Source organism: Montipora capricornis, chromosome 10, assembly GCF_036669925.1.
Source record: "Montipora capricornis isolate CH-2021 chromosome 10, ASM3666992v2, whole genome shotgun sequence".
Lineage (NCBI taxonomy): Eukaryota > Metazoa > Cnidaria > Anthozoa > Scleractinia > Acroporidae > Montipora > Montipora capricornis.
Genome location: NC_090892.1, coordinates 38975085 through 39002584, shown reverse-complemented (window position 1 = coordinate 39002584; position 27500 = coordinate 38975085). Strand labels below are relative to the sequence as shown.

Below are 27500 nucleotides of genomic sequence, written 5' to 3'. Positions count from 1 at the left end.
GGTTAGATTGAAGGATATATTGTTAAGAATTCCCAAGTTATCCCTTTTCGTGTTAATTAGTAATGCAAACAAGTCTTAGTAATAAATTGGATTAACGAGGCACCAGTGATTGTAAAGCTAGTAATCGCCATGGTTCGTATGTAACACATGTAATCATGAGAAGTTCTCGGAAAATGGAATTTGAAATGTTATGCAGGTGTAAGTATTTGAAGGTATTTGTAGACTTTATGCTTCGATGTATTGTGCACATAAACGAGTATCTGTTCTTCTCTTTAAATGAGATTTTACTGCGCTATCCTTAAAATACGGTTAATGCAACGAGACCGTTATCTTCGCGTTCTTTGTAGTCGGCCGTTCAAGGTCATACAATCAACGGTTTTCTTGTAAATAAAACGAGGACATAAAGACTTTGTTCCTAGATCTCAGATTATAGCGTACACCTGCATTGGCCAAATCTGTTAAACCCTCATTCAGTAGTGCTAAAGAGCACGGTGTAATGCTTACCTGCTACATGGTAGAACCTGTGCAACTGGCTATTTTAATAGACAGGGTCTAGCTATAAAAGCCTCAGTTAATCGTTCAAGGTTCACTTGGTAGTTTGTCTTCTGGAGTAAATCAACTAGCTGTTTGCAATTTGTCAAAGTTCTCCCCCTCCCTCCCTCTCTCCCTTTGGAGATGGGTTGGATATATCGCTTTGCCGTCACAGTTAAAATTGGGTCGCTCCTGCGTGGTGTGTTTAAGTCTGCGCAGCGACCTCGAGCTCCCCCAAGCTTGTTGGCTCGTTGCCTTTGTACATTGCTCACTAGCTAATACTCAGGAGTACCCAACGAACACTTTTTCTGAATTCATCTGTTATTGACTTACACGATATGTGGGCATCCATTAACACATTTTTGGTTAATATTTAACTACCCTGGGAAATAAATATCCGCTCTTCAGAGCCAGCTAGCAAGAGATTATTTTCCGAGGTCGCCAGCCAGCAACCATTATTTTGAGGCCTTTTCCTAGCCAGGAAGGTATACATTTCGCTGTGGGCGCCAGCCAGCGGCATTTGTCATGTTGAAACCCTTCCCAGCCAGCGATAGTTATTGGAAATTTTCGTTTTGCCAGTAAATAATGCTCTTACGCCACCCCCCCGCCCCCCCCCCGCCCACCCACCCACCCCCCGAAACTGTAACCAAGGCAACAAGGGCACAATAATAAGACAGCGTGTTCATTTCTTGAAGCGGACGATCGTGTGATTTACTTGGAAAGAAAATGCATTATTATTGTGCTGTCATTGCACCATAAGTAACAGACACCAACGCAAGCTCATAACAGGTCACATCCAGGTAGTCTGAAACCAAAGCAACAAGGGCACAACAATAAGAATTCGTGTTCTTTTCTCGAAGCGGACGATCGTGTGATTTACTTGGAAAAAAAATGCATTATTATTGTGCTGTCATCGCACCATGAGTAACAGACACCAACGCAAGCTCATAAGAGGTCACATCCAGGTAGTCTGAAACCAAGGCAACAAGGGCACAATAATAAGACAGCGTGTTCATTTCTCGAAGCGGACGATCGTGTGATTTACTTGGAAAGAAAATGCATTATTATTGTGCTGTCATCGCACCATGAGTAACAGACACCAACGCAAGCTCATAAGAGGTCACATCAAGGTAGTCTGAAACCAAGGCAACAAGGGCACAATAATAAGACAGCGTGTTCATTTCTCGAAGCGGACGATCGTGTGATTTACTTGGAAAGAAAATGCATTATTATTGTGCTGTCATCGCACTATGAGTAACAGACACCAACGCAAGCTCATAAGAGGTCACATCCAGGTAGTCTGAAACCAAGGCAACAAGGGCACAATAATAAGACAGCGTGTTCATTTCTCGAAGCGGATGATCGTGTGATTTACTTGAAAAGAAAATGCATTATTATTGTGCTGTCATCGCACGATGAGTAACAGACACCAACGCAAGCTCATAAGAGGTCACATCCAGGTAGTCTGAAACCAAGGCAACAAGGGCACAATAATAAGACCGCGTGTTCATTTCTCGAAGCGGACGATCGTGTGATTTACTTCAAAAGAAAATGCATTATTATTGTGCTGTCATCGCACTATGAGTAACAGACACCAACGCAAGCTCATAAGAGGTCACATCCAGGTAGTCTGAAACCAAGGCAACAAGGGCACAATAATAAGACAGCGTGTTCATTTCTCGAAGCGGACGATCGTGTGATTTACTTGGAAAGAAAATGCATTATTATTGTGCTGTCATCGCACCATGAGTAACAGACACCAACGCAAGCTCAAAAGAGGTCACATCCAGGTAGACTGAAACCAAGGCAACAAGGGCACAATAATAAGACAGCGTGTTCATTTCTCGAAGCGGACGATCGTGTGATTTACTTGGAAAGAAAATGCATTATTATTGTGCTGTCATCGCACTATGAGTAACAGACACCAACGCAAGCTCATAAGAGGTCACATCCAGGTAGTCTGAAACCAAGGCAACAAGGGCACAATAATAAGACAGCGTGTTCATTTCTCGAAGCGGACGATCGTGTGATTTACTTGGAAAGAAAATGCATTATTATTGTGCTGTCATCGCACCATGAGTAACAGACACCAACGCAAGCTCATAAGAGGTCACATCAAGGTAGTCTGAAACCAAGGCAACAAGGGCACAATAATAAGACAGCGTGTTCTTTTCTCGAAGCGGACGATCGTGTGATTTACTTGGAAAGAAAATGTATTATTATTGTGCTGTCATCGCACCATGAGTAACAGACACCAACGCAAGCTCATAAGAGGTCACATCCAGGTAGTCTGAAACCAAGGCAACAAGGGCACAATAATAAGACAGCGTGTTCATTTCTCGAAGCGGACGATCGTGTGATTTACTTGGAAAGAAAATGCATTATTATTGTGCTGTCATCGCACCATGAGTAACAGACACCAACGCAAGCTCATAAGAGGTCACATCCAGGTAGTCTGAAACCAAAGCAACAAGGGCACAATAATAAGACAGCGTGTTCATTTCTCGAAGCGGACGATCGTGTGATTTACTTGGAAAGAAAATGTATTATTATTGTGCTGTCATCGCACCATGAGTAACAGACACCAACGCAAGCTCATAAGAGGTCACATCAAGGTAGTCTGAAACCAAGGCAACAAGGGCACAATAATAAGACAGCGTGTTCATTTCTCGAAGCGGACGATCGTGTGATTTACTTGGAAAGAAAATGTATTATTATTGTGCTGTCATCGCACCATGAGTAACAGACACCAACGCAAGCTCATAAGAGGTCACATCCAGGTTGTCTGAAACCAAGGCAACAAGGTCACAATAATAAGACAGCGTGTTCTTTTCTCGAAGCGGGAAGTTTATCTTTGGTTTTGAACTGTGCTGTTTCGAATGGAACCTTAACTTCCGTTCGTCAAGTTTTCTATGTCAAGTGGAATTACATATCCACGGAACTCGAACCGATCTTTCATACTGTTTTTTAAAATTACTATTTCTAATAACGCTTTGTGCTATAAAACCCCTGAGATAGGCAACAGAGAAACTGAACAGACACAGAAATAGAGAAACTGAACAGACGAACATCGCGAAGCGAAGTACCACGTGGTCTTCAATGGCGGTCAAGTTTTATTTTGCTCTCGTTTTTCCACTTCTGTTTGCCACCCTTTTTCATTCTTGGTAAAAGGAAGGAACGGACACGTCTTGTTCCAGTTTGCTGTGAATCTGAATTTTCTCTAAGGAAAGATCGATTCCAAAAATTTCTCGATGCTGGTGTATGTTTGCCAAGTTCATAGCGTTCACTGGAATCAAAGCTTGGGGTGATCGCTCAAAACAAAATTGGCATCCGGTTGGCGGCCGCCTCTAAAAGCGTACGCGATATAAAGGCGTGAAAATAAACAGACCTGCACTCCAAACTACAAGCGCGGATCTTTAATTGACAAACTTTTATCAGTTTGTAGTGGTAAATTTTTTTGCCAAACTGAAAAGGTTTACGGTTGAAACTAAGGCGTACCTCCCTCCGGAATTATAATTAATTACGAACATTAAAAAATGGTTTCATAGTATCAATTCTGCTTGACATGACCGGGCGGAAAAGCGGCAAAAGCGCCCACTTTATCTTAAAGGAAACGCCAGTCTCCTTGGCTCGCAAGGTACCAAGCTTGAAACGTACAGAGTAACAGGGGAAATTTACAATCACAAAATTTACGAACATATGTAAATTGCTACTATTTAAGTGACATTGTAAAACAAACGAGAGATTCTAAAATATCCAAACTATTGTCGGAAACAAGATAATTAGTATTGATTTAACTAATGTTGATGTTATGATTGCGAGATATCTGTCCGGAAATCGAGCGTTACTTTTTGTCTGCTCCGATAAATAAGTTTGTTTATCTTTTGCGTGAAAGATCTTTATAGCCAATCAGCTTACGTGTGATCAAGGTGCGTCCGTGAGATAAGGGAACAATTGATTGTAGTTCTAGTCGGTTATAGACCTAACCTTGTTGTGTACGCGAGAAGATCTGAGAGAATTATAATCTTGAAAAAAAAGTGACAGTGTGGGTTCCTCACTTATTCCCCACATTAGTGGCACCTCCGACGGGACACTTTATCTACGAATATGGAACCTAAACTCAAGGCTCTTGATGCCGAGCTTCAACTTTTAGCTCTAACGCGCGGCAAGACTGACACAGTTGTGGAAAAGGGAAACAACGACAAAATAGCCCGCCATAGAGAAGCTTTAAGGAAAATTGTGGCGAACGTCGAAGATCTAAAGATGGACATTGAGAAGGGTAAGCTGGAAGCGGCAGAAAGTATCGAAGATGTGAAGGCATGGGGTGCATCGATCGAAAAAACAATTCATGAAGTAGATTTGCAAGTAGCGGATTTAACTCGTTATCTGGAAGAAATCGGAACTAAAGAGAAAACCCAAAAGCTTGAAGAGGAAGAAGCCATCCTTGCCAAAAGGCGGGAGGACGAACTGCAATTTGAAAAGCTCAAACTCGAACAAAAGTCAAAATTGCAATCATTAGATCAACCTACTGCGAAGCCTCCCAGTAAGGGAAATGTAAAAATGCCAAAGCTGGTTATCACTAAGTATGACGGCACTTATGAAAAATGGCTCTCCTTTTGGAATAAGTTTGAAGCCGAAATAGATGCAGCGGATATTGCACCGGTTACAAAGTTTGCCCATCTAAAGGAATTATTGGAAAGTAATGTGTGTGAAACAATTGATGGCTTGCCCTTTAACTCCGAAGGCTACGAACGCGCTAAGAACATCTTGAAATCTAATTACGGGAAAACGAGCGAGATCGTGCGAGCTTACATCGATAACATCAATGCGTTGCCGGTGATATCTGGAAGCAAACCAAATGAAATCCACAAGTTTTGGCAAACTTTGAACTATAATGTTCAAGCTCTAGAGACTCTAGGTAAACTTTCTGGTTGTTTGTCTATGGTGCGTGGGGTTCTAGACAAGTTGCCGGGCATAAAAGCAGATCTCGTGAATGGAAAACCAGGATGGCAAGACTGGGGATTCGCGGAGCTAATGCGATCGTTAGAAGAATGGAAAGCTATCCATCCAATGGAAGTAAATGAGTCGGTTCACGAGATCTCTCCATCACAGCCCTCACATCTGCGTTCTCGGCCTCCACGACCGCCGCGCCCTCCTCGTACTCCTCGCGATAATAGTTTCTACGCGCAAGACCGCGGACCAATCTCACGACGCGTGTGTGTTTACTGCGATCGCGAGACTCACAGATCCTGGGAATGTGTCTGCGTGACATCTCCAGCGGAGCGCAGAAGAATTCTACAAAGCAAACGCTTGTGTTTTAACTGCACTGGAACACAACACAATGCATCACAATGCCGTAGCCGCACATCGTGCGTACACTGTAAACAAAAGCATCACTCGTCTATTTGCGATCGTTCGACAACAGCTGGACGCCAAACAACAACCAGCGGTGGGGTGGCGTTAACTGCGACCCAAGAAGGAGAGAAAGTGTGCCATCCCGTTGTGCTCGTCAAATTGAATGGCGTGACCTGTAGAGCCCTTTTGGATACCGGGGCAACTGCCTCTTATGCCTCGGGATACATCTTGGATCGATTAAATCTTGTACCGTCACGCACTCTAACGCGACAAATACAAACTATTGTGGGCACCGTTACCAAGCGAACCGAAACCTACAACGTTCAAGTGAGTGACACAAAAGGAAACTATACCATCCCTCTCAGCGCAAACAGGATAGACCGGGCTGAACTGTTGTGCGTGGAAAACCCGAACTACAGGGAAATGATCAGAAAATACCGTCATCTGAAAGGCGTGGACATAGAAGACACTGACACCAAGAGCCTACTTCCGGTTCATGTTATTCTGGGAGCGAGTGATTACGCGAAGATTAAAACGTCTACATCCCAGCGTACTGGATCCATTGGAGAGCCTGTGGCCGAGTTCACTCTCTTTGGGTGGACCATTATGTCTCCAGGAACAGAGCAAAACCTTGACAGCATGTTCTTAGCCCAAACGACCTCAACCAGTTATGAAGAGCTCTGCCGCATGGACGTTCTAGGGCTCGAAGATAAACCAAATGGAGATCAAAGCGTGGTGTATGAAGAGTTCATCGAACAGCTCAGCCGCAGCCCTGAAGGCTGGTACGAGACCGGCCTTCCCTGGAAAGGAGATCATCCTCCCTTGCCCTCTAACAAGTCGGGGAGCTTGAAGCGACTCGGAAGCCTAGTTCAGCGACTGAAGAAAACAGGGAAGCTTAACGACTATGATGCAATCATCCAAGAACAGCTACATGAAGGAGTTATAGAAGAGGCAGAGATGCCAGCATCTGGACGAGAGTTCTACATCCCCCACAAGGCTGTTGTAAGAGAGAGCGCCGAAACTACTAAGACGCGGATTGTATACGATGCCTCAGCGAGAGCTTATGACTCAGCTCCCTCCCTAAACGACTGCCTAGAAGTTGGACCACCCCTACAGAATCAGCTGTGGAAAGTACTCTTAAGAGGAAGGTTTCATGCAGTAGCCCTAGCCGGTGATATTCGCAAGGCATTTCTTCAAGTGCGTATCCGCGAGCAAGACCGAGACGCACTGCGTTTCCATTGGCTAGACGGCAAGAATCCCTTACGTATTCGCACCTACAGGTTCACCAGAGCACTATTTGGCTTGGGACCCTCGCCTTTTCTGCTTGGCGGCGTAATCCAGCACCATTTAAACACTTGTAGAGCTGATCACCCTGATACTGTTGCGGGAATAGAACGAGAACTTTATGTAGATGATCTCATTACTGGCGGAGGAACTGTCCAAGAAACCGAAGAAAAGAAAGCTAAAACGACCGAAATATTTCGCCGGGCCACCTTTCATTTGCACAAGTGGCACTCAAACATCCCTAAATTAGAGATCTCAGAGGACGCCGGGAATGAAGATGACTTGAGCTATGCCAAACAGCAACTAGGAGTAAAGTCCAGAGAGTGCGGTCTGCTTGGTTTAAAATGGGATAAATCAACAGACGAAATTGCAGTCACTATTCCAGAAGAAGTTGCGCAACCTACTAAACGAGGGATTCTTGGAAAAGTAGCAAGAATCTATGACCCCCTTGGTCTGATCGCGCCAATCACCTTACAAGGAAAGCTGCTTTACCGAAATGCCTGCGAAGAGAAATCCGCTTGGGATGCACCGTTATCGGTGCCTTTAGAACAACTGTGGCAGAAGTGGGAGCGCTCTTTACCACATGAAGTTTCCTGCCCAAGAGCACTGACCAGCGCCCAAGAATCAATCGAGGAAATTGAACTCCACGCCTTCGGGGACGCAAGCGGAAAGGGTGTCGCTGCTGCTGTTTACGCCGTCGTCAAACAACCAAGCACTTTAAATCAAGGACTTGTCGCGGCGAAAGCAAGACTAGCGAAGCAAGGCCTAACTATACCTCGACGAGAGCTGGTCTCGGGACACATGGCTGTAAACCTCTTGAGTAACGTACAAGACGCACTTCAAGGCTTCCCAGTAACTTCCCTACACTGTTGGCTGGACAGCAGTGTTGCCTTGTACTGGATATTAGGTGGAGGGGACTACAAGCAGTTTGTGGCTAACCGAGTACGGAAGATCAGAGAGCATGTTGAGGTTATCTGGCGGCACGTACCAACTGAAGACAATCCTGCAGATCTTGCCAGCCGTGGTGGATTGGTATCTAAAGAGAACCAACTATGGTGGAGTGGACCAGAGTGGCTTAGTGACCCTAGGAAATGGCCAGAAAACCTTGTCACCGCACCCAGTAAGGAATCCAACCAAGAGGTGAAAACCACAAAGGAATTATTCGCCTTGGCCGTGAATTCTGACGATGAGCTCGACGAACTCCTTGCCAAAAGCTCATACTGGAAGACGTTGCGAGTGTGCGCCTGGATCATGCGGTTCGCCCAAAATGCTAGAACAAAGAGAGCAAACAGAACAAAGGGCCCTCTCACAACAGAAGAAATTGGAAAGCAAACCCTCTTCTGGTTGATGCGCGCCCAAAGCCAGGGTACTGCAAACATGGAAGAAGACCGACTGAGGCTCAACTTACAGAGAAACAAAGACGGGCTGCTAGAGTGCCGTGGAAGACTACCGGGTCCCTATCCGATCTACATACCAGACGCAACGACCTTTGCTGAAAAAATTGTTCAACACGCCCACAAAGCCACACTCCATGGGGGAGTGGGGCTCACTATGGCTAAAATCAGAGAGGAGTATTGGATCCCACGCCTTAGACGCCTTGCAAAGAAAACCATCAGGCAGTGCTACGGGTGCAAGCGTTTTCAGGCAGTTGCTCTCGCAGCTCCACCCCCTGGTTTATTGCCACCTGAGAGAAGAGAGGGATCAAGTCCTTTCGAAGTAGTGGGTGTTGATTTTGCCGGCCCCATTAAGTACCGCAAGTCTTCGCGAGAAGAAGGGAAAGCCTATTTAGTGCTTTATGCCTGCAGTTTAACGCGAGCCTTGTACCTAGAAATCCTACCAAATCTAGAAACCACTACCTTCATGGCAAGCCTAAAGCGATTCATCGCTAGACGAGGACGACCATCTAAGATTTTCTCAGACAATGGAAGGACTTTCGTGGGAGCGGCAAAACTGTTGAAAGAAATCCAGAAAGACGAGCAAATCCAAGACTACCTAGCATCAGAGAAGATCACTTGGAGATTCAACCTGAGTCGAGCACCCTGGTGGGGCGGCCAGTTCGAGCGACTGGTGGGCGTTTTTAAACGCGCTTTCTACAAAGTGATTGGGGGAGGAATGCTGACCTGGTCAGAGCTGTCCGAAGTTGTGCTCGATGTGGAAACTCACTTAAACCGCCGCCCCCTATCGTATGTGGAAGATGACGTCCAGCTCCCTCTACTGACCCCGTCCTCCTTTCTATTCCAAAGATCTATACGCCTGCCTGAGCTACAGCCGTGAAGAGAGGAAGATTATGATCTGCGAAAACGGGAAAGGTACCTCAGGACCTGCAAAGATGCCTTGTGGAAGCGCTGGACGCGGGAATACTTGGCCGCACTGAGAGAACGACACACTCACAACATCCCAGGTACACCCAGGCCACTGAACGTAGATGTCGTCATTATCCGTACAGAAGACAAAAATCGTGGGAAGTGGCCCCTTGGTGTTGTGGAAGAGCTGTTTGAAGGACGAGATGGAAAAGTGCGAGCGGTGAAGTTACGCGCGGGAAAAACGTTCTTGGAGAGACCAATCCAACACCTTTACCCACTGGAATTAACCTGTGATAAAGTACCAGAAAGAGCTGCAGCGCCGCCACTGCTTAATGCTGGAGCATCAGTTTTCCGTCCAAGGAGAGATGCTGCTGTGGCTGCTACCTTGCGTATTCAGGGTGTTGCTGAAGATGGAGAACTTTAAAACCAGAGAATAAGATCGAACTATGATGTTGCATATAGGCATTGAGTGACTCAAACTTCAACAAAGAAAAACTACTTCGTTTTTGTTATACTATACTTAAATGAACTGATCAAGTTTCCTCTGATTACATGTGCTTCCTTGTGGAAAGCACATGGGGGGAGTGTGTCGGAAACAAGATAATTAGTATTGATTTAACTAATGTTGATGTTATGATTGCGAGATATCTGTCCGGAAATCGAGCGTTACTTTCTGTCTGCTCCGATAAATAAGTTTGTTTATCTTTTGCGTGAAAGATCTTTATAGCCAATCAGCTTACGTGTGATCAAGGTGCGTCCGTGAGATAAGGGAACAATTGATTGTAGTTCTAGTCGGGTATAGACCTAACGTTGTTGTATACGCGAGAAGATCTGAGAGAATTATAATCTTGAAAAAAAGTGACAGTGTGGGTTCCTCACTTATTCCCCACACTATCATTCAGGTCTTAACCAATAAAAAAGTATACAGTTTTGCACAGCTTGACATGTATCTGTCATAAAGTGAAATAAACCTGCTATAACTCGTAACTGGCCATTGCTTCTGAGGGAATTTCGTACCACAACCAAATGGTTAAACCCTGTGAAATCATCAACTAGCCTGATTATTTTGAACGCAGAATTCAGACAAGAGGCACAGATGCGTTTGCGTTTGCACCAGTGCTTTTACGGGAAAAAAGAGAGACGCGGCTTGTTTAAAGAAATTTAAACGAAACTAATTCAGTTCTTGTCGTTACAAATTTTCACATTAAATATTTCTTTGTACGCTTACTCTTCCTCATTGATTTCCTCTTCTTTTGATTTGCAAATGCACGGTTACATGTACATATCCAGTCAAGCGAAGTTCGAGCATTTTTTTTGCTATCTTAGATCTCAGTGATAGTCAGGTTAGTGTTGAATCGATATTGGAGATGTTATAAGCGGCTCAATCAAAGTGAAAAAAATGCATGCATTGTCCTTTTCAGTTAAACCTCTACTAACTATGCCACAAAAGTTGATTAAACAGGGAGTAATCATATTTGCAGCTGCAGCGACACTGGAAAAAAACAGTTGCATTGTACTTTGAACCATCCCCAGCGTACAATAAAATACCATGATCGTAACAATAAAAAAATGGAAAAATTCGACTTACCCGTTCACTGACAAGGTACTTAAATAGACTGCCACCATGGTCCTTAGTTGATGAATGAGAATAAGGAGAAAGAGTGAGCTGGACTACTACCGCGGTGCTCAGCCATTTATGGATGAATAAGAATCGATTTTTTACCCGAAATATCTATCTGATCTGCCAGATCTGCGCGTGGCTTAAAGAACGAGCAATATATTCTGGAGAGGTTGTTCTCAATTTCGAAGTTTTTGTTAATTCACATTAGGGTTTGGGTAGTTGTACGAAAAACCATGGAGCGCGGTAGCAGAATTTTAATCAACTCCATTCCCAACGTCTCTCTTTCTTATCTTAAAGTGCCGGTAGCAGAACTTTGACAAAACCCCGAAAGGTAAACCGGTACTTATTCAAGAAACGATGGCGATTTGTTTAAGGAGACTCAACGATAGGTAATTCAATATACAAAAATACAAAATTTAAACATTAACAGTTCCATGCGAAATTTTAGCCCACGCTACCTTTCTCGCTTTGTGTCCTTGATGTTGTCCAAAACGGCGGTAGCCTAAAATCCGTTCGGTAAACACTGAATTGAATTGCAAAAGACGGAATTAAAATCAAATTCTGCAATCATTCCATGAGGACTTTTCCACAATCTGATCAAAATAAATACTACAAAACATCCTGCTTACCTTATGGTGGTCCTTTTAAGTTTTCAGATACAAAAAAGCTATGCATCACTCTCTGATCCCGGCGAACTACTTGCTATAGGACTGCTGGAACAGCTAAGCAACGGTTGAGAACAGACGGTTGTCATCCAACCGCACACATTCGTGACGACAGGCAACATTGTGTAGGGGCGTTGGAATTATATTTAAACAAGAAAAGTCTTTGTTTGATTGGTAATAATTTTTTTCCTGACAATTTTCCTCTGCCGTAAATCTTATAGGAAACCGCCTTCCCCCGCAAGATTAGAATGAACCCAACACAGCCTTCCCTGCTAACAGAGGCGCCCGCCTCTTTGAAGGAGTCATTGTGTGACGAAATCTTGATTGATAGAAGCCAGAAACTAAAAGGAAATTTTCTATCATTTCTCTGTCCAATTAATTACATGCTTGAGCTAAAAGAGCTTTATGCCAGTGGACAAAGTGAACAATGTCTTAGCCAGGAAAAAGAATCTGAGCTTTATATAGCCAGCCAGGAAAAACGTTTTTCATGTCTCAGTGAGCCAGAAGCGGTTTGTGTCAAAGACCAGCCAGCTCACTCTTGAAATTTTTTTTCAGCCAGCCAGCTCGAAAACAGCCTGCAGAGCGGCTTTTTTGTGGAGCGGTTTCGTTGGGTACTCCTGAATACTCTTGTCCGATCCCAGCACTTCCTGTTTACCACTCAGCTCGTAGTGCTGGAGAGATAAGTGAGGTTGTTCTATGTCACGCAATCTGGAAGTCGCATAGCTAACAGGCCGCAAGGCAGTGTTTCCCTCAAAAAACCCCAATACGTCTGTTGTCTCGTTCCATTGCGCCTTGCTTTATGTGTTTAAAAGCTAATTATGCATGTTGATACCAAGGAACAGTGACATTAATGGTTAATATTCCTTGACAGGCTTCTCACCGTTCAGAGAGTTTGCGTTCACATTTCTATCTTTATTTCTCGAGAGTTTCAATACACGAAGCGAAATAACGATGACAGGGCAAGTGATCCACACTACAGTATTCTATCTTTTCTCCTTCCCTTACCATTCCGGAAACGAAACACAATTTTTTTGACACCGACTCCGTTTACGTACAGAGGTTATTTTTCATTAGACAAGAGGTTTGGAAATAGAATTCAAATAAAAAATATTTCTCTTTGAAACGTTCAGTTTGTAAGTCGCTTTAATACTGCATTCGATATCAAGTGCGGTGCAAGTCAAAAATTAAAAACAAGTGATTTTAAGAGAGGATGGATTAGAGAGAAGGAAAAAAAAAGTTTTTTACTAGCAAAGGGTCGGTCCGTATAGCAAAAAAATGTGATATCGGTCTTGAAAAAGCTGCCCTCGACCTGCGGCCTCGAGCAGCAATTTCAAGGCCTCGGCCACAGTTTTTCTCTATATGGGCCTCCCAGCTGGCAAATAACATATTTATTTTGACAATTGGGTGCATGCTACTGTGAGTATTTAAATTACAACAAATGGTATATTTTAAATATTTGATTCTAGTGCTATGGATTCATTTGGCATGGCCATCCTCACTGAGGAAGGAACTTGTGTACTTCTGAAAGTATTTTCAAGAGTTGAGATATAGTGCACATCTTCACGTCTCACGCACGTGACAAAGTGTTTTTTACGTGCATCACTGCACGGAAGTTTGGTCATCTTTGAAAGATGTTTATACATCTCACCTTGGTTTCTCTTTAATTTTTTTCTGCAAAAGATGTTTCGATGAGTCATTTCGTTTCCTCTTAAACCGTTCAATTAGCGTGTCCTTTCTCAAACACTGAGCAAGAATACCCATCGATTAGTAAAAAAACAAAGTCCTCAGCCACTTTGGAATAAACACACTATTTTTACCTCGTTTCCATGGTCCAGTGGTCATTGTCACCACCTGTAATTAAGATAATCTGGGTCCGGGTATTCACTACATACACAGTCGAACATCATGAGAATCGCAATGGAAGGCCGATGTGAGAAGGACAAACTACTCTCTTTCCTTTTCTTTAGTGCTAAGTTAACCATACACCACTCACTGTACTCTGGCAGACCCGAGTATAGGCTATTTATAGACTCTTGTGTGACTCATAAAACATGCGTTCTCCAGTTACACTATTCAGAACTCGATCGTTGGCTGCCAAAAGGAAGTGAGGGATGTGAGGAATTGTTGAAAAGCTCAGTTTCCCAGCCTTTGCCCGAAGATATGCAGGAGGAACAAATTCAGAGTCAATTTGTTTTTCGTGGCCAGTGTTTGGTTCTGGGTGATGCACGAGTTGGAAAAACCAGCTTGGTCAAGTCGCTGACCGGGGAGCCATTTGATCCGAGACAAGAGGAAACGCAGGGGATAGAGGAGAGACTTGTGGACAAGGAATGGAAAACCGTCGATACTAAGAAAGATCTTGCGTTTGGAATTTTCAGCTCGTTTTTCAAGGCCGTTTCAAGTCAGTTAATCTTGCTTAGGAAAGATGGAAGAGTTACTCTCCTATTGTCAATACCTGGAGCTTTGGAAACTGTGAAATTACTTGTGGTCTTATTTGTGATAAATTGTATTTTAAATGCACCAACATCCTCACATTTACGTCATTTGGTGAAGACACGATGTCATGGCATATTTATCCTTGCCACTGCACTATCATTAATAGCATTCTTGTCAGCTATCTCGCTTCCCAGAATGGCCCATTTTTTCAGAACATCAACATACATATACACGATAGTGAATGAATGGACCCGAAAACCTCGCTTCCTGACAATAGGTGTCTTTCTTTCTGTTATGACGAAATGCTACGTGGATGAAATATGCTGTGCCAGTCAGATGATTATTCATGTCGGTATTGCATTATCCATACTCACGGTTGGAGTACTTTTGTTTTTCGTGTTCCTTTTGTTAAAAGGGATTATCTATAAACCTATTGAAATAAAATGGTGTCATCCATGTCAACACAGGTTGATTGACTCAAAGGTTAGACCCATGGAAGTGATGTTATTTTATGAATTTCTTTGGGTTGTTTGTTCTGGCTATGTGAGTTGCCATTATGCATTGTCACTTATTGAAGTTAACTTTGAATACACCTGTGGTTTTGCTGTGTTTGCATCATATGTCTGGCATTTCTTTTTGGCAATTGTATTTGCACTGCGACTTTATGAATTACTCTCAGGGATATGGTATCGAAAGCTGGCACTCATTGTGTTTGGTATTGTCTTCCTTTCTTTTGGTTTGGTACTGTTACCAGCAATCCCTTATTTTGTCATAATATATGTAACATTTTCCTGTTATAATCTTTACATCGAATGTTCATACATGAACATGAAATCCCCAGTTGGTGCCATCAATAACAATGCGAAGCAAGATGACCACATGTTTCATTCTGCAATTTTTGGAGAAGAAGATGTCCTAGACATGACAAAATCGAAGAGTGAACTGAACCGAAAGTTCAGTTATTTTAAAATGAAGTTGCTTGATTTTGCTGGAGACAAGGAATATTACTCGTATCATCATCTCTTTCTTAGGCATCATGGATTATATATCGTTGTATTTAACATGGCAGAATTTGCAGACGTGTATTTTAGGGACATATCCAGACACATTCAGAGACTTCAGTTCTGGATGGAATCTATTTGCAGCCATGTACCACGCAGAACACCAATCTTGCTAGTTGGCACACACAGAGGAAACATGGATAATAAGAGCATCAAAATATTGGATGATCATCTAAAACAATTCCTGTGGAAGAAGTACTGTGATGAGCTGGTTGCAAATGATGCTGAAATGCTGCTCTTCTTTCCTGTAGAGAATTCCTTGGGAAACATGGACAATGGAATTCAAGCACTTCAAAGGGAAATCATATCTGTTGCTAAACAAAACAAGGAAACCATTGGAAGGGAAATCCCTCTGTCATGGATTCAGGTCCAAGATGCAATTATCAACCTTGAAGAGAATCCAAATGCCAGGTTTTGTCTCAAACTTTGTGAGTTCCAAAGGACAATTGACAATGTTGTTTGCCATGCATGTATTTGGTCCAAGGAAACTTTGCAGTATTTTCACGAGAAAGGGCTGATCATTTATGTTGACAAGAAGGAAGATGTGGATTTGTCAAACTGGATTCTTCTTAAGCCTAAAATACTGGTTGATATAGTCATCCAACTCATTACCCCATCAACAGAAAGCACCCAACACAGGGGCTTAAGGCATGACTGGGGCCTTTTGCAGAGGAAAGGAATCTTGACCAAAGCGCTTTTACAGAGCATCATTTGCAAGGTGAAGGAAGATGAAGAAGCTATCACAGCATTCCTTGAGCAATATGATCTCATTTGTCCCTTAGAATACAAGAGAATAGAAATGAAAAGGGGGCATCATTGTGATGTACAGGCAACACACTTTGTTCCCTCCCTGCTTCCACTGTCTGCAGATGGGGATAAACCAGTATGGCATGACCATTACACAGATAAGAAGTTCTATGTGTTATTTAGCAAGTTCCTTCCTGAGGCCTTGTTTCATCGCCTGCTATCTCGTGCACAGAAGAACAGTAACGTTGAGTTTCCAAATGGCCAAACTGTTCTTTACAGAGATGCTGGCAAGTTTTGGATGAATCCTTACCTTAATTACAAGCTAAAATTGATGGAGGAAGAGAAAATGATTGAGATTGCATACAACAGCAGGTATATGAAAAAGGTTTAGCCTTTTATCCCTCTTGTGATACAGTAATGGCAAGTTCTGAATAGTCAGTGAATCAGTCTGTTTGCAAAGGAAAAGAGTGAGTGTCCACATTTCTTGCATATTTTGAACAACATGGCTGAGTGGTTAAATGCGCATGAGTAGGTTTGGGGCTCGTGAGTTCAGGTCGTACTTGATGTGGATCCTTTCTTTCTTAATTCTTTTTTTCTTGTATTCATTAGCGCTGCTGAAAAACACAAAGTATAAGACAAGTGCAACACTGTTAAAAAAATAAACCAAATTTGGGGTTTTTGATAATAATTATTCATCAGCACAAATATTTTTATCATAAAGAGTAAAGACATGACAGTAATTAGGAGTAAGCAATTTTTAAATCAAAATTCATTCGACAAAGAGATTAACAGACTAATATTCTTTGGGTGAAAAGTTTTGTTGAATAAACTTGACTAGATGCGAGGTGTGCATTTGCTGTAATCAATGCCGAAGATTACAGAGTCTTTAAAGACAATGCCGAATTTTTCAACACATGCATTCTTTTAGATTTTTTTTTCAAACACTGTCCACAACTCAAAGTAACTTTTTTGCAAATTTGTGGGCTATTTTTTCTTCCATACATGTAGGTAAAGGAGGAAATGTCATTGATAGTACTTGCCTGTGATTGGATGCCAAAAAAAGAAAATGTAAAAAAAAATCCATGACCGTTCATGGTTCAATTGTTTCTATTGTACAATTGACAAACAGTGCTTTTCTGTAATGGCATTACACATGTACATGTATATTAATACAATAGCCACATGCACGCTTTGAGGGCCTATTTTTTACAAGGCCATACATTAATTTTATGGTATACAAATCTATATTCGTTTTTCCAAAAGTTGGTCACAGCCGAAAACATTGCACCTGGTACATTTTCCATTACAGCCGTAACTTTCCTTACTGGTGATAAACAAACATTTAAAAAAAAAAATTGTTATTGTGGGTACAACCAAAACTGAAAATGATACATGTACACTGTCTGTATGTGAGGACTCTTGAAGAAAACAAAGCGTATTTCATTTGCACATTGATGATGATAATGATGATGACGATAATAGTAATAATAATAATAATAATAATAATAATAATAATAATAATAATAATAATAATAATAATAATCATAATAATAATAATGACTTTATTAACATGTCAAATGAAGTCTAGCAGGGGAGAATATCCTCTACTAATAGGGGACACTTACAATGTAACTAAAATCTTTAGCTAAATATAGAAAACAATACAAATACAAATAAGTTACCATTCATCTAAAGAATACAAATAACTACAATTAAAATTAATAAAATCATGAACGAATTACATAAGTAACACCGACTTCAACCTTCTATGATGTTACTTACTGATTGTGTTTGCATTTCATTGTCTTAAAATGCCTGAGAGTGGCAGCCGATCTGTCTTTACTTGATAGCTTGCTCCAGAACAGTCTAGGGCCTAAATATCTTATTGAATGTTTTCCATACTTAACAGTGCTAAACCTATGTAGATAGAAATCCATTTGCCGTAAATTTTAGGAATGATTGTTAGTCATGAACAAGTTACAAATTGTTTGCGAGCACAAATTATGTTTCACTTTATATATTAAAATACATATATGTTGTTGTTTCCTATTGAGCAAGGATGGTAACTTGGCTTTTATTAGCAACTGTTGGTAGTTAGACATCTTGTCCTTAAAAACTGCGTGCAATCCCCACTCCTGCACTCTCTCCAGTCGACGAGTATCCAAGGCCCTACAGAAATGCCAAATTAAATGGCAATAATTTAAGTGAGGGAGGATGGCTGCCTTCAGTATAAAGTTGTAATTTGGCCTCAGTTGGTATGAGATTCCTTAACCTCATAATCACCCCTATTTGCTGAGTGGCTTTCATGCAAACATCACTCACATGCTTATTAAAACTGAGTTCACAATCAATAGTTACACCTAGGAGCTTTAAACTGTCTGATTCTATTATGTCCTTACCATTAATGGTTATACTGGTTTTATCAGTGCAGTTTGTATTTTTATTTCGAATGTTCATTGTGTAATATTTTTTCAGGTTTCCCTGTAGGATGTTTAAATCATACCATTTTGCTACTAGAGTTGCACTATCTTGAAGTTTAGTAAGCACCGTACCCATATCCTTTTCTTTGATGTTTATGTATTTCTACCCAACAATTTTATATCATTTTGTACACTGTTCATTCTCTGCTGTTTTTCATGCCATGAAAAAAAATGTTTACAAGCTTTTTCGGACTTGGCAATCACTTTGAAATTTTTAGGAGAACGGAAAATACATGTTTTGCTTCAAGCAACCGAGCAACAGTTAGGAACAATTTCATTGGCTATGTTGAATCTTAAGTTTCCTGTTTTTCAAGTCATCTTTGCTGTACATGTTGTAATTATTAGTGAAAAGTTAAATCTTCACATTCATTAATAATTGTTATTCTTCATTGTAAACATTGCTGTCATATTTTTTTTCAGGCGCAAGAATAAAATGAAACCATCTGATGTGTTATGTCAAGTATTTTCCATGGTTGATGGAATCTGTAGGAGGGATTTTCCCTTCATCAATTTTCACTGTGGCCCAGCCTGTCCTTCGCAAACCTGTCCAGGCTATCAGGATGACTTCTTTACTTCACTACCATCAGATGAGGACCCCCACACGCGACGTTGCCATGTGTACAATGTTATGCCAGGACGCCAACAAGACAGAACCCCTTTTTTGTATTGTGAAGACCACAGTTTTGAAGATGAGTTGGAAGAATGGATTCCTTAATTAAGCAAGAGTTTGGTAACCAATATTATTTCTTCTTGTACCCTTAAAACTCTTTTAGTGTGCAAGGGGAGGGGAGTACAGCAAAAAGCCAGATTAACAGCTTCAGTTGAATACATGAATCACCATCCATATACATGTCACGTAGCAAACATACTGTATTTTCTCCTAGAAATTTCCAGTTTTTCACCTTTAAGCCCCAGCTACATGTTGTAACATTGTTAGAAGAACATGTTCCAACATTGTTATAAGAAAGCTTCTATAAACAATGTTGGATACACATAATTATATAACGTTGTTGAAAACACGTCACTTTAGTCACGCAACCTTATGATGGCGTATGTTTTGTTTGTGTTTTGAAGACTGGGCCCTTAACTCTGATTGGTCTTTGCAATACAACATTGTTGAAACGGCGGCTAAAGGCTTCACCATTTGTTGTACTGTATGTTGGACAAAATGTTTGAAAATAAGCAAGCAAAATCTTGTAAACAATTCGTCGACTTGTTCAGTGCCCAACCCTTTATGAACCCCCTGATGATCACGTGAAATGCAAGGTCGTTTATCGCTAGACACAACAACTCTTGCCTTTTTTAAAGCCAAAGAAGTTGATTTGCACTATTTTTAGAATACCAAAAAGTAGGAAACCCTTAACTGCAGGTAGCAGGTTGGGGTTGCAAGTCATTGTTTCACCATAGCTCAAATAACCCAAACCTTTACTGATGCTAACATTAGCCCTAAACACTGTGCTTAAGATAATGTTTTAGCCTAAGGTTAGCATTTTTGTTAAGGTATGGGGTATTTCAGGTCAATCTACATCTACATCTTACATCTCCATGTTCCTACCCACTCGGCAAAGTCCCTTTTTGACTTGTGGCTGTTTCTGCTTAGGTGTCCTGATACACCACAAGTCTTTTTAGAGACATCACCGCCAAGCCGGCCACTTCCGCTGGAGAGAACAGGGCAGCCACAACACGGGGAACTTATGCACATAGAAGACATTTGTGAGACGGGGCCTACGGGGCCTACGGTCCTTATCCGAGAAAACTTGAAAGGTTAACAGTTTGCAGACGAAATTACAAAGGCAGCACTTTCTCCTCAGTTATTTTAAGATCCTGAGTGTTGATCCGGCCGGGGTTCGAACCCGCGACCTCCCGCATGACAGCCCGATGCTCAACCAACTGAGCCACCGGTGCGCGGTTATGGTAAAACACTGACCTGCAACCCTAAGTTCCACTTTGCACCTTCCGTTCGAAAATGGTTGTTTCAGTTCAATAGTTGTATGTCAAGTTGCTTAGCAAAGGTTCAACTTCATGTAGGCGGTGGAGTGCAGCTGGTATCCGGCGCTTAAGAACCCACAGTTAATTCTACTTGTACTAGACGTAGTCTGCATCTGTATAAGAAAAGATAGAAATTTGTTTGAAAGATCACCTCCTTTCCTGACTACGCCATGCAGGTTAAGGAGTCTGTTTCTCCACCTTTCGAATTGTCTCTGACCCTGAAAAGATTGACGGTGTTCCTTGACGTCAGAAGTGACAAACCATAAGATGTTTTGCAGTCCCTTTCGGTGCTTCGATTCCATAATTTTATCCCACTGTATCCAATGCAAAAGGTTTCACAATCGTTATTTATAGACTAAACGTTGCGTTGAATAAGCTACTAAAAGTTCTTTTCCATTATATCTCAGGAGCTACGAAGTTCTCGTTTTACAGTTCTTGTAAAGAAAAAACCTGGCAGCATTATCCTCCCCCTCGTCCCTCCTTCCACCTGAGGGGGGAAGGGATGCGCGACAAACCCCAAAAGCTAGAGCTGTTGAGTTAACGGAAGAGAAAGGAAAGAGCTTAGGCCGGTCCAAACGTCGTGCTACTGCCGTGCCGAACTTAAATGAATTTGGCTCGGCAATGGCACTACGATGGCACGGCAGCGGTTTCAAACGTCGAACCTAATACAGTCGCGCCAAACTCAAAAGACTTAGTTGTTGTGTCATACTGTATTCCAAAGCCTTCACCTTCCGGATCCTTGAGAGATTCTCCAAACGCTTTTCTGTAGATGATGCCATGTACTTTGCCCGGCTCATTCCATTTTGTTTGCAGATCTTTGAACGAACTGGTGTCGGTTTGCATGATTACAACATAGCCACTCTTATAGTGAGTACCGTTTGCAGTCCGCCAATCTCCTTGACCATTGCGACCATAAATAATGATTCCTTCGTACTTGTGTTCACGTCTCTGATATGCGTCTGATTTGCAAGATAAGTGAAGTGTCTTCACGGTAAAATTCGTAGCACCGTCAACCGACGAACGAATATCAAATGACGTGCCATCTCCTAAGGGATCAACTAGGGCGGAGAAAGACATGATTTAAGTTTTCGTTATCAATGCCGTATTTCGTAAAGAGACGTTTACCTTACAGCAACCCTGCATCTACGGAACAAAGTCAAATCTTTTACAGTGCAAAAACTACAGGTTAATACTTCCGGTTACTCAACAAGGAAATGCGATGCGATGCGATTGGCTGCAGTCTTGAGGGTAGATGACGTCATGACGAATTGCGAGTTGTTCCCTGAAAGTAGCCTTAGGCATCCACTTGTTTCAAGAATATATCAAACGTTACGCTTTTTCATCCAACGTAATATGCCGTATATGACCACCAACAACAGTTCATGAACTGCCTCTAATTTCTCAGTGAACGAAGATCTTTTAGTTAAAATTTCGACTAAACCTAACAAAACCAACAGTAAAAAAAAAAGCAACAACAGATATGAGTACACTGTTCAAAGTCCCCATTTTCCCGTTTGATCGTCGGGATCGAGCACAAATTAAACTGTCGCCATCTTTGTTTTTGAGGTGGGAGTACACGAGAATTTGAAGGGCATTTTAAGAGATTTAAAGAAGGCATAAAAGAAAGAAAATTATTTTTGGAACACCAACAGACAGTTGTCCCCAACCCAAGAGCACACCAGGCTGGTAGGGGACTTCAAAACTTCAAATTCTAATTTTTAAACTACATCAAATTGTAACTATTACTTATTTCTCCAAAATTACTACTATTTTGAGAAAAACTATCTTCTCCCAAATACACCGAAAAATCACCAAAAAATTTACCAAACACCCCAAAACATTGGTTTGTGTTTTAAGCATATATATCTATAGGGTTTTTGTATTGCTTGAAACGCGAACGAGATATTTCCATTAAACCGATTTTAAGCGGCGTGAAAACGGCTTTCAGGTGTACCCCCGCCTTAAGCAGCGAGCGCGAACTGGGGAGAGCGACATAACTACCGAGTGGGTGGGGGCAGGGGTCCCCACCCACTTGCCCGGTAGTTATGTCGCTCTCCCCAGTTCGCGCTCGCTGTTTCAAACAAAGATGGCGGCAGTTTGTGTTCTATCCCGACGATCAAACGGGAAAATAGGGGACTGTGGGCAGTTTAATATAAGCTAAGAGATAAGTTAGACCGTGAGCAGTCTCGTCTTCTCCATCTTCTCTAAGTTCTGTAGCGCGTATTGGATCTAGCGCGAGGCGAGCGGCGAAGCCTCGAAAGACGCTTCGTGGGAGCGGTGGAAAAGAAGAAGAAACGTTATCCTCCCTCTTCCCAATATTAGTCCTTCCTCCTTCTGCTCTATATTGGTTGTAGCTGCGTTACATGTCCCTTTTTCCCTACCTTGCTGATCAAAGAGCGCTCAAGGTCCAGATAGGCCCTTGCATGACTTTTGTGGAATATAAGCGTTTCGTCGGTGCAACTGAGTATTTAAGTACAGTAAAAACCCGCCTATAAGAAACCTAGATTTTTCCACCTTAGCCTTAATAGGTTCTCATTAATTCCCTTTTCAGTCCACCCCAGTATACTGCTTGTTCAAGTAGTGTACCAATGCGTTTCCCAGTTTCTTTGTATTTGAGGTTGTTAAACAGTAGTTGCTTTACGTGGTGTAAATTTGGTTGACTGATTATATGGCCTGACAACTGTTTCTTGATCGAATTCAGTTCAACCACAGAGACTGTTTTGCATCTAAGATCAAAGGATTTTAGTTCGCAGTTGACTTTTTTGTTCAAATTGTAATGTCAACAAGCCCGAGGAAAATAACTGAAGTCACGACTTAATTGGATCAGTTTCTTTTCTTTATTTTCGACTGCTGGATACAAGAGGGTCCTCAACAGGGTTTTCAGAATCCGAGATTTGGCCTTTTTGGAGCCCAGGATTCGGGATTCTAAAGAAATATGGGATCGGGATTCGGGAATGCATTTATGGACCGGACGCTTGATTTACCGTTATTACGAAGCGGGATCTGGGAAATCGTCAATTTGAAGCCCCGAGATTCGGGATTTCTGACAGCCAACGGCAACGACGGAAACGACCGGAAATTTAAGTGTACAGGAGTGACAGGCCTACACGACAGTTAACTGAACAGAATGTAATGTGAAGTGCTATATTTCTATCCCATATGAACCATGTGAGCGTTAGCCCTACTGATGGAAACGGGCCCACAAAAGGACAGAGAAAATCTCTGACCAGGGTGGGAATTGAACCCACGACCTTCGGGTTAGATCTCCTCCGCTCTACCGACTGAGCTACAAGGTCAGACGAGAGCAAGCCGTGGGAACTGGAGATGTTAAAGTCACGGCAATGAACATGTACAAGTACAAGGAAAGGTTACGTTATTATAACTGAACAGAATGTAATGTGAAGTGCTATATTTCTATCCCATATGAACCATGTGAGCGTTAGCCCTACATTCTGTTCAGTTAACTCTGTTTAAAATATAAGTGCTGCACGGCCAACGTTTGTATAAAACGTAACCTTTCCTTTTAGTTTTTCGGTTTTGTAATTTCGCTCTCACGAGTATATCTTTTATTGACTGCCCTCTTTTGTAACATGATGGGCGGGTTTTTGTAGATTTCTTTGAGCAATGGTCGTCGCTTTATTAAATGCCATTCTTTCATGATGATGTGTTTTAATTTCGTCACTACTGGGTGGTATTGTGTAACGGAAGGCAAGATTGGTTTGCTCTCCTGTGGTTTTTGAAAGAGAGCCAGTTTCCTGTTTTTAAGTTGCATTTCTGAGTGTCCTTTAAACAAGATTGTAATCTCAACTTCGAAATCTCGTGGCATTTTATAACGCTTGCCTCTAGTCAGTTCCATGTTTTAAACGTGACCCCTCTGTAAAGAAATAATTATGGTTATATGGCTTTGAGCTTTCGGTTTTTTACAGTCTCATCATGTTGAATAATGCGTTCCAAGGTGGCTTTGTTACTCACATTAATTTAACTGCTACAGCACACCCAAGCCAATCATAAAAGCCCACAAAAGGGGCACTTGGCCCTTGCAAAAGACTTCAATATCTGTAAAAACTATTAAAACTATATTTTCTTCCTCGTTTTATGAGACTAAACCCGGGATAACCTCTTTCACGTTGGCGTGGTTTAATAATTTGGATGAGTTCTTCAAATATATTTTTAGAGGAGTTTGTTCTGAAAAGTCTCTGAGCCGAGCCTTTAGACTGCTGGTGAGTGGCACAAGGAGAAGTGCGTGCTTTGAACCTTTGTAAATGTTTGTCTCCAGAAATGTCGTTTTTGTATCTAAAGTTTCAGCCGTTTAATAATTATGGGGTGGTGTTTATTTGTTTGTTCAGTGAACCCCATCATTTCGGTTTCAAAACTGTGATTGCGAATGCTACCGTAAGGTCAATTGGATGATGAAGGTCGGTGGAAAATATTAACAAGGTGTTTTCCAAATCAACTGTAGTTGTAATTGACGACGAGGTATGGACATCATGCTGTGACGTCATGACCGGTATCGGGATTGGCCGATAAAAAAGTTCGGGATTACGGGATGAAGGGAAAATTTGGTCGGGATGGCGGGATTGAAGAATTATTCCTATTGGGGACCCTCCTACAAACACGGGACAAGTGGTCGCCCTGATTTCTTCATTAGCTGGTGAGTGGAATTTCATACCGGGCTATCGCTATGTCGTTTGGCTGTCATGTCAACTACCTGGATGATCCAACAGTGAAAATTAAGCTGGATGATCCAACAATGAAAATTAAGCACTAATGCCTAGGACCTATAAGATTAGAGCATTACAATATTGGTAAACCACAGTCATTTGTGGTGAATTACGTCGATCAAAAATTGAAATTGACATTTAATAAATCCAACTTAGCGTTGCCAGTGGCATCAAAATTAATTTCGCCGGTCTCAAGAATGTCTGCGTCTTTTTCATTCAACACTTGACGATGATGTAATAGCCAACTTTAGATCGAGGTAGAAACGAGTCCTGCTGTGAGCACGCGCAAAAGGGTCATAAGACGCGTGTTCGGAGATCCTCGACGAGTATTTCAGGGCGAAGGTTTCCTTCAATTTACGTATTGGTAACCGTCTCTTCCACGGTAGCATCCTGTTAAATTCGCGTGACACATTTTCCGACATTTCTGTAAGATCTGATCCAAGGCCACTCTTGGATGGCAGCAAAACAAGAGGCGAATGTGTAAACAATAATTGTAACCAAAAGGCTGGCATAAAACAGCATGGTCTTGAACTTTCCAACAAGAAACCAGAAGAATTTTTTTCAAATGTTCGATAACAACCTCCAAGCAATCCCAAAACGGGTTAGCGAGGCAATTATAATAGAACAGCCATTTTCGGCGAGCCGTGATGCTCAAAATGTGGGAAATCAGGAAATCAGTTGTTGAACAACTGCGAAGATTACCCAAATAGTAACACCAGAAAATAAAAAAAAGTCACAAGGCTCACTGTATTTCCACTGAAACTTACTGAAATGTCTCTCGTTTAGAGCGGTTTTCAATTGAGTGTCGAAAGTAATTAGCGAATTGATTTGGTTTTGCATTACTTCACTCAGTGATTGGTTCAAAGTTCTCGTGTCATTTTTTCCACCAATCAGAGGTGAAACCAAAACCAATCGTGACTCGCGGGTGCACATTTTTCCACGCTTTGCGTCGGCTACACGTAATTACTTCGAGGTTTGATTGGTTTGCTGGATTGTCTCCGTCCTTTTTGATTAGCCAAAGTAATTACTTTGGTTTTGGTTTTACGACACTCAATGCAATAACAGTTCTCATACCACCCAATCAGTCAACCTCGTGTCCAGGGTCTCTCTTCTTTACCTCCATTGTCGTTGAGAACGACAATGGAGGCAGAGAAGAGAGACCCTGGGAACGAGGTTGCCAATCAGTTCGCAGAAAGGAGATGATGTCCAACGAAAGAGGCAGGACTCGAAGTTGCTTGTAAGACTTCTTTTCACTAGCAAACTGGTGAGACCACTAGCGAATTCTTTCGTGAAATGTTAATGACCATATCTGATATAAAGATTAGAATTGATATTTCCAAAAGTATAATAAAAAAGGTATTAAATATTTGGTGATTGTCTCCTTTGTCGTTCTCCTGATAGCCACCACCTGTCTACTGCAGCCCTGTGGTGATAATCAGCCTGTTTTTTTGGGCCCTCAATTTTTATTCTCATCAGCATGTCCATGTTATTAGTACCAAAAGCACAACGCAATATTGTGCACTACAAATTATTGTCAGTCACTTACTGAAAGATGCTTTGTCCTTCAAAAATGTCAAAAATTCCCGTCATGTTTTACACCGTATTTGTTCCACAAGTTCACTGAGTCCTTCAACTACTTTGTAACTCAGACCGATGGTGAAATCCTTTTGCCATTGCAGAGCTGTGTTATCTCTGTCGGATCCCGACTTTAAACTCTCTTCAGTGGTTCGAGGTCTTCATCGCCACTGGCACTCATGTTAGATAGAGGTCGAGGCCCCGAGGGCCCTTGAAGAAAGAAGTTATTTTGACATATGCAATGAAAACGATGGCTCCAAAATCAGGATAAGCTTAAACAACACGCGAATACAATAAAAAAGTGCGTAAGATTCTAGCCAATCGTACAGGGGTACAGAAATCCCTGTAAAACTGCGTAACATCAAAACAAGTTTTTGGAAGCCGTTGCGCAGACGGACTATATCTAGGTTTTGACCTTGGTTTCTAGTGACATGTCCGGCTGCGGGCAGGCTAATTGTTTCATCGCTATGTTTCATATGTAAACCCCAAACTCAATGGCGTGGAAACATTGTTACATTGTATTACATGTTCTTGGTGGAATGTAGTTCATTGCCCGTTTGCCTAGTTCCAAGGCCTACCTCTTTCACCGCCTCACCCAAAAGGATTGACGCGCGAGGTCTGGGAACTACCTTACCGGAACAATGCAAAGATGAATGCTCGCAGTCTCTGTAAATTCTCTGTAGTGAAAAGTGTCAATGAGTTGTATCAAGAGATTATAAAGCTTTATAATCTCTT

At 41.8% G+C, this 27500-nt stretch overlaps 3 protein-coding genes and 1 long non-coding RNA gene across 4 annotated transcripts in view; 2 read left to right on the top strand and 2 right to left on the bottom strand.

The window, feature by feature from the left end:
- Positions 1 to 27500, bottom strand: part of LOC138021839 (uncharacterized) — a 380926-nt gene that overhangs the window by 133606 nt on the left and 219820 nt on the right. The gene's annotated exons all lie outside the window — the stretch shown is intronic.
- On the top strand, positions 5807 to 10438 carry LOC138021874 (uncharacterized). The gene has a single exon (XM_068868898.1). It carries the CDS (start codon positions 6310 to 6312, stop codon positions 9442 to 9444), a length of 3135 nt encoding a protein of 1044 aa, XP_068724999.1. The 5' UTR covers positions 5807 to 6309; the 3' UTR covers positions 9445 to 10438.
- LOC138019105 (uncharacterized) lies at positions 12889 to 13757 on the bottom strand. Its single transcript, XR_011126104.1, has 2 exons — positions 13577 to 13757; positions 12889 to 13430 (listed from the first exon to the last, which is right to left on the bottom strand). It is a non-coding gene; the product is annotated as an uncharacterized lncRNA (long non-coding RNA).
- LOC138019104 (uncharacterized) lies at positions 13535 to 19520 on the top strand. Its single transcript, XM_068865776.1, has 2 exons — positions 13535 to 16372; positions 18901 to 19520. The coding sequence occupies exons 1-2, from the start codon at positions 13665 to 13667 to the stop codon at positions 19193 to 19195; spliced, it is 3003 nt and encodes a 1000-aa protein (XP_068721877.1). The 5' UTR covers positions 13535 to 13664; the 3' UTR covers positions 19196 to 19520.

Excerpts from the sequence above, each read along its gene's own strand:
- LOC138021874 (XM_068868898.1), top strand. The coding sequence starts at position 6,310 with ATGATCAGAAAATACCGTCATCTGAAAGGCGTGGACATAGAAGACACT.
- LOC138019104 (XM_068865776.1), top strand. The coding sequence starts at position 13,665 with ATGAGAATCGCAATGGAAGGCCGATGTGAGAAGGACAAACTACTCTCT. Across the intron at positions 16,373-18,900 it reads GAGATTGCATACAACAGCAG|GCGCAAGAATAAAATGAAAC; the intron begins GTATATGAAAAA and ends ATTTTTTTTCAG.